Source organism: Dermacentor silvarum, chromosome 8 (assembly GCF_013339745.2).
Source record: "Dermacentor silvarum isolate Dsil-2018 chromosome 8, BIME_Dsil_1.4, whole genome shotgun sequence".
Taxonomy (NCBI): Eukaryota; Metazoa; Arthropoda; class Arachnida; order Ixodida; family Ixodidae; genus Dermacentor; species Dermacentor silvarum.
The window spans coordinates 112,712,185-112,719,555 of NC_051161.1; the positions used below are offsets into that span (position 1 = coordinate 112,712,185).

Genomic DNA, 7,371 nt, shown 5'->3' on the forward strand with positions numbered 1-7,371 from the left:
TTTTGCCCAAATGGTTTGTAGACTCGGAACTACGCCCGGCTAGTGCACAAACCGGCACCGGCCGGCCTTATTCAAACAGCCATACGCGTTCCACAGAGGGCATAAATGCCGTTCAGGGAACCCTCGAAACAAAAATTTAAAGAATGAAACGTACGGGAGCAATCAGACAAGGGTGACTTCACCAAATGTTAAGCTGGTATAGTTCGAGTTGTAAAACAACGGGGAAATATTATAGGGTGCGCGTAGAGCTCGCTGAAATGAAGAAATACATGTGACCTGAAGGTGCTTAACTTTAACAACAGTTGTTTCAGGCTTTCGGATCACCGTCGGGCGCGAAGAGGTTTCGAAGCTAGAGGCTAGCTCGGGCTTCGGACCAGTTGGCCACTCAGTACAGGCTTGAAAGGAGTGATTACCTACCCGACTCCGTTCAGTAGATGCATTACAATATTACCGTTTGAAGTTACTTACCCTTCAGATTTTTTTTTCGCAGGAAAATATTACACACTACGTGGTCTTTCGGTTACCGTTAGCGTCAAATACGATATCTTGGTGTTTTGACAATGAACAACGAGGGATCACGACATCACGAGGGGTCTGGGCTGATAACATATGGTACGCTTCGTTGTTCTTTTTTATCTTTCGTTATCTTCATCTGTGCCCAAACTGTCGCTGAAGTGCGTTGGCGCAGGCAGATAAAACAATTTTGTTTTTGCTTTGGCATGCCCCAAAATCTGCGTGTTCGTCAGTGGCATGAATAACTTTCATCACTTAATTAAAGAGGCAATAAAAATCGAAAAGAAGCGAAGACAGACAAATAAGCACCAAGGTAATAACACTTTATACACGACCAATGACATATGCTTTTTGTATGTCGCTGCGTTATTTAGTGGCGCGTAGAAAACACACAGCCCTTGCTCTCCATTCCTATCCTTCTATCACAAGTTATTTTTTTTTTCATCCGAGCAACGCACTTTTTCCTTGCACGATGGTGGATGATCTCGGGAGGGACATATGCCAAGAATGTTAAACATCTCTTAACATTAGTTAACATGCGTTAGCGGAAAAGAGGGAGCACCTTTACCTGTACTTTGCCACAGCCGTAATGAAGTTGCCATGAAAGTAGAGGTCAAGCTGGAAACTGCAAAACGTACCACTTTGGTTGAGTTATCTGGAGGCTTGATCAAGAAATACGTAAGGTCGTCTGCACCGAGGTTATTGTGCCTGTCTCACAGAGGGTTAACCTCTTACTACCTGAATTCTATTGCTGAAATTGGTTTATTGCAGTTAGATAATTTTCTCTGCGAGTTCAAAACATCTAAAAGTAGCGTCATGTCATATGCTCTGTCTGAGGGAAGTTTGTGGGCTCTTCAAGGAAAAGCAAATATATATATGTACATATGTAGTTCTTCATTAATTACTTTCCGGAACATATTGTAATTCACGAATTGAGTTTGCAAGGCATATGTGCTTGGAATGAATTTCCAGAATGACAACAGTGGGGAGATATGCGCCATCAAATTCACAGTAAAAGTGCACTTTTCCACTTAACTCTTTTAACAAAACGATCTTTTATGCATTGAAACACAAAAGTAGCTGGAACGCCTGTGTATTTCGTCCCCAACTTTGGAAATTAATATCTCGAAACTGGTGTCATCCTGGAAATTTATTTCAAGTGGATAGGTCCTCCAAGCTCACCGGCTACAATTTGTCAATAGCAATACGTGCCGTAAGGTAATTAGTTAGGAAGTTAATTAGTTTATTATGTGCTGCCATTTGTTGCGCTAGTAATGTCCGCCGATTCGGATGTTTCATTTCAACAAGAATTATGCCACCTGTCACAGCCAATCTGAAAATTCCGTAAAATTTAAAAATGATCATCACGCGCATTAGCATGGCATTACACAGAATATCGGTTAAAAATAGGGACGTAGGCGTGAGCAGCCGTGCTAGCGGCGCCACCTTGTCACTCAGTTTCCATCGAGCAGTGCATGTGCAGAACCAGAGAGGACACAAAGGTTTTAGCGAGTAACTACGCACATACTACTCAGCTGTTGGTGTAAAGCGCCACCAGCGATGTCTTCGTCCACATGCAGTTCTTTTTGCTTCGACGGGAAGTACTCATGCGGCAAAGAAACGTTTCTACCGCGTTGTCGTACGACAATCCAGCACAAGGTGTCGCTACCAGTGTTGTGGCTGTTATCCGTGCCTTCACCGACCATGTATTCCTTGAAGGGTAACACGTTATACGAACAAGCCAGAGCTACCTAATTGCGAGTGCTGTCTGTTTCGTGTTTGTAGTCAGCATCATGCGTGAATACGAGTTCAAGACTACCGAACAGTCAGTGCTTCTTAAGGTACCTCTCAGCACTCCGGAAATGCGATCTGATGATGCGATCTACACCACAGGCACGTCTTCGAAGCTCTTGGCAGCAGCTTTCAAAGGTAATTGTAAAGGTTCAAGGGGTTTGAGGTCATCCGGCCCAAGCATGCGGCCTTTAGTCGCTCTTCCCATTTCTTAGTGGTTCGCCCACGGCGTCCTTCACGCCATCAAGGTCCTGCCGAGCGGGGTGACTGGGCCTGGCGAGGTAAGTCTTGATGTAGAAGTTGATGAACAAACAGAGTATCAGGAACGTCTGCAGGTTTCCCATGATGATGAGCTTCTTCGGAAAGCCGCACTCCACGAACAGCGGAATGGACATGTGAACGATTATGATGACGAACTGCACGATCTGCATGGTGGTCAGGTACTTCTTCCACCAGAGGTACTTCCGCACGCCGGGCCCCAGCGTGGCCAGGAAGTAGTACGAGTACATGACGACGTGGACGAAGACGTTCAGACACATCCCCAGCGCGACCTGGCCCTCGGGCGCGAACAGCGTGTAGAACCAGACGTTGCCGACCACGATGGTGTGGTGGATCACGTGCAGGTGGGTCACGTGGGTGAACTTCTTGCGCAGCACGAAGAAGACGGTGTCCAGGAGGTCCATGTAGCGGGACACCGTGTACACGTAGCCCGTGCGGTAGTACTCGCGCATGTCGTCGGTCATTTGACCGGTGATGCCCTGGCACCAGAGGTTGTACTGGCCGCCGGGCAGGTAGGTGAACTGAAGTACCACGTAGAGGAACCGCAGGTTGATGAGCACCAACGCCAAGTTGTAGACGCGCACGATGTTGAGTATGCGGAACGGCTCCCGATTCTTCATCCAGCGCGGGCCGGCCACCTTAACGAAGTAGAGGTAGGCGGCCAGGAGCGTCACGACGAACAGGGGCTCCAGGACGAGCGGGTAGTCTCGCGTCCTGGGGTCGCCCATCTGACGGATCTGGTGCGACAGCGTGACTGGGTTTAGGCTGAACTTCATGGCGGCACGCTGGGCTTCGTCGGGGCCGGTTGGAGCTCGGGAGGGTATCTGCGGGAGTCAGAAAATGAGAGGGCGCTTATTGGCACCGTATACCGAAAGTCCTCAGAATGCATTTAACGACGAGCAGCATTACGACGCTGTTAAATCTCGGTCACAAGTAAATTACAAAGTAAAAAATATGCGACCGATAAAAGAACGCTAGAACAACTGAGGCTTCCGCAGATGAATATAAGCGCGAAGTAAAAAAAAAAAAAAGAACGGTGGCCATGAGAAAAACCATGCGAAACGAAAACGGGAAATATACCGTTGGTAAACGATACAGAGAAAGCATTATCGAAATATTGCCATAGAAACTTGCCGGAGTTGCTCACCATAAATATTCACCACGAAAGCTGGTTTTGCCAGCATAATTTTAGACAATTTAAATTGCGAAGAAAACCGCTTCAGTCCGCCTTTCGGTCATGCGTGTTTGGCGTTATAGTGGAAAAAACAGTGTACATGGGTTAACTCGCTCGGCATAACACAATGCTAATTACCTTAAAAATTTACCATGTTACAATGTGCCAGAATGCATCTGTTCCATTACCGGTCACAGAACCTGCGCTGAAGTGTTTTCTTTTTTTTAGAATATAAAACCAAAGGGCCTAGGTATGAGCTGCCATGAGTGGGTAATGAGCGACCATTCAACAGGTCATTCACCGGGCCCAACTCGAAATGCTATTGTTCAACCCGCTAAAAGACACACACAAAAACCATGCCTTTCAATAGATTTGTATATATCAAGTTGCGAAGTGGCGGAAACGTTACGAGCCAGCCGCTTGCGCAATGGCAGTCACCATCGCACATGCGTATACGCACTGCTACTTGTCGTTGCAACAATGATTATATGATGATATAATGTGATTCCGTTCCTGAAAGGCTACCAACCTCGGAAAGTTGGCCTTGCTGACATTTGAAATAATTACGTAAGAAGCAAATGTAGTTTCTTTTTCATGTTTCAGCGCTATCAGTGTCAATTGGGCATTGAACACGGTGGACTCTGGTCCCTGTCGCGGCACATGAAGTATTTCTTTGCAGTAAACTTGATTGATCGATTGATTGATTGACGCTGTGAGAAAATCTGTAGTGGAAGACTGTTGATTATTATTCACCACCTAGCTTTTTTTTTAACGTGCGCCAAAATATAAGTACGCCAGTGCCTTTGCATTCCGCCACCATCGGAATGCGGCCTCCGCCGCAGGGAATTGAATCCACGACCTCGTACCCGGTATCCAAATGCATTTAGCAACTTAATCTATTATGGCTGGTCAATACAGAATGTAACGTTCATTTAATCGTTACTGCCTGCGGCCAATCCGTGCTTCTCCGAGTTTAATCGTGTAAGGCGTGCTGCTTGCCTGCACGATGCGTTTCACTGCATGGCTCGCAGAATGGCATGCCATGGCCTCTGCACCACGTGTTTCCGGATGCAACCCATGTGGAGTTCCGACGTTTTGCATATATGCTTCAATGGGTTATCAATCTTTCCGGCACGTTGCATTTGCCGGAAGTACAGCAACGAAAGACTTTCCCATGAGCAGGCAGAAGCCTCCTCATAAATATGGCCCTCTTCGTGGGTACTGTTGCATTGTTAGAATAGATAATAAAGTTGTGCAGGTACAACACACGTGTTGGAATTTGTTTGAAGCGAAGCTCTAGTGACGTGGTTAATTAAAATCCTGTACTTTCATCATATGCAGCTTGCAACCTCACGTAGTGCGTATGTTTATCCACCACAAAGGCCGTAAGCTTAATATCATGCCGTTTTTTATGTTTCTGCAACTACACCGCTCATAAGCCATGCTCAAATGTGCAGGAGGACGCAGGCGACGTATAAAGCTTGCCGAGGTAATGAATGACGATGGCAGGTGTATTATGCACATGGAAGTACGGTGCACATTTCGCTACCTGTAAGCATTCTGTACTTCTGGTGTGACAATGGCACTTCTAGAGGGTGGGCCAAGAAGAGCAGGCACGCACACACCGGCACATGCCGAATCGATAAATCAGCGAAAATAAAGTAAATCTAAGAATCAAGCGACTATAAGTGGTCATTCCTTTAACAAGTTGGTGTGCCGGGATACCTGCGACTTGACATTATTTTTTCAGGTTTTCTGTGCAAATTTATTCGCTATTTCTTATTTTACGCAGAACAGAGGTCTGCTTACCGACACTACTTTATCGGTCAGCGTACAAGGGTTGTACAAACCCGTTTGCTGGTGCAAGCATTCTGTGCACATGCGACCTTCATACACACACACACACACACACACACACACACACACACACACACACACACACACACACACGCACACGCACACGCACACACACACACACACACACACACACATATATATATATATATATATATATATATATATACACATTGCCGTGACAACTTGGCCACATTTAAGTTGCGCACCCTTCGTATTGGACATTGTGCAGGCCGTACCGTGGTGTTGTTCAGCAACAACAGGCAGCGATCTTCGTGGCACGAGCACCCGTTTGAACCCGGCTCGCATGCGCCACGCGCACGAGGCAGGACTCGAGAAAAAAGAGGAAGACGGTTGGACGCCAGTTTTAGAACGCGACTGCCGGGCATTCTTCACGACCGCAGTGACTTTTAGTCGTGGGCACAGGATCGCCCTTAATAAATATCGTTGTTTTGTTAACCTGTGTTCCTCAACATCGTTACAATATATATATATCTATATATATATATATATATATATATATATATATATATATATATATATGTATATATATATACACCACAATAAGCGAATACTTCAAGTGAGTAGTAACTTACAGCTCCGAAGCAACCACACCTGAACATGTACAACGAACGCACGTAAAAAACGTTAATTTCGACGCAAGGTATCGCCGAACACAAGAAAGTGTCACAAAACTCTTGCTTTGGGACGCAGCCTCGCAAATTGCCGATTGGCAAATAGGTTCTCGTAAGAAGAAAAAAAAAAAACTCTATAGAAAACACGTCGCATCGATTAATCCACCTACCTATATAACGCTCAAACTGCCGGAGAATGTTGACGTGTCGAAACTCGGAGTCCCACTCAGTTCCCAGCTCTGCGGTTGGTGCGCGTCCACGTTCGAACGAACCCTGACGCTCCTCCGGGCTTTTTCGCGAACGGAAGGACCGTCGACGTGGGGGTAAAAGTCTCCATTGAAGGAGGAATGGAAGGAAACGGTTTTATGGCGGGACCCCTATCTGCGGATTCTCGCACTTCGTCCGTTTTTTCCCGGAGCTAGCCCGTAATTAATGGAGTAGCAAGCACCGCGAACTCCGGTAAGCTGGGTAGAGCGGGGTTTAAAGGAGTGACCATTGTTCTGGTGACCACTACCCCTCCGCGAGTTCCTCTACTGAAAAAAAAAAAAGGGGGGGGGGGATAAGCGAGCGCCGTCACTCACTCCATTAGAGCGGGATGTGCTTTCCGCGCTTTTATTGTTCTTTCGTTATGTTTTTTTTTTCCTTTGCTTATATTTGGCATCTGGCTTGTGAGTAGCGCTTTGGCGGAAAAATGTGACAAGCTCGCTCTGCTCCGTGAACCTTTCTCGGAGTCGCAACGCCGCCATTATGTTCCATCGAGAAGGCGGGACTGTCGTGCGCGTGCGTGAGCGGCACGGCGTCCCGTTCACCTTGACCGTGTCCGAGAAAGAACGCCCTGCAGGACGCCCCGCTTTGAAAGCTCGGCCGCGACCGTTATGCCTATCAGGTGTCGTCGGCGCGCGCGCGCGCCGTGGAGCTGTGTGCAACTTTTTGCGTAACCACGAATGTAAACGTTTGCCCGGCACAGAGAGGGAGGGCGCACGGCTATGCTCTTGGTAGGTAGGCGGCCGTGCCGCCAAAGAAGAGCGCGCTGTTCCTTTCAGCGGTCTTGCAGAGATGGCTGAGATTGGACGTATCTGGCGGCAAATTAAACACTGCGTGAAATAATGGGGGCACCGAGTGCAG

General features: G+C 47.1%; 1 protein-coding gene across 1 annotated transcript; it reads right to left on the reverse strand.

Moving 5' to 3' along the window:
- Positions 1-825: 825 nt before the first annotated feature.
- On the reverse strand, positions 826-6,596 carry LOC119461620 (elongation of very long chain fatty acids protein AAEL008004). Its single transcript, XM_037722974.2, has 2 exons — positions 6,417-6,596; positions 826-3,407 (listed from the first exon to the last, which is right to left on the reverse strand). The coding sequence occupies exon 2, from the start codon at positions 3,357-3,359 to the stop codon at positions 2,496-2,498; it is 864 nt and encodes a 287-aa protein (XP_037578902.1). The 5' UTR covers positions 3,360-3,407; positions 6,417-6,596; the 3' UTR covers positions 826-2,495.
- Between the last annotated feature and the right edge of the window lie 775 nt (positions 6,597-7,371).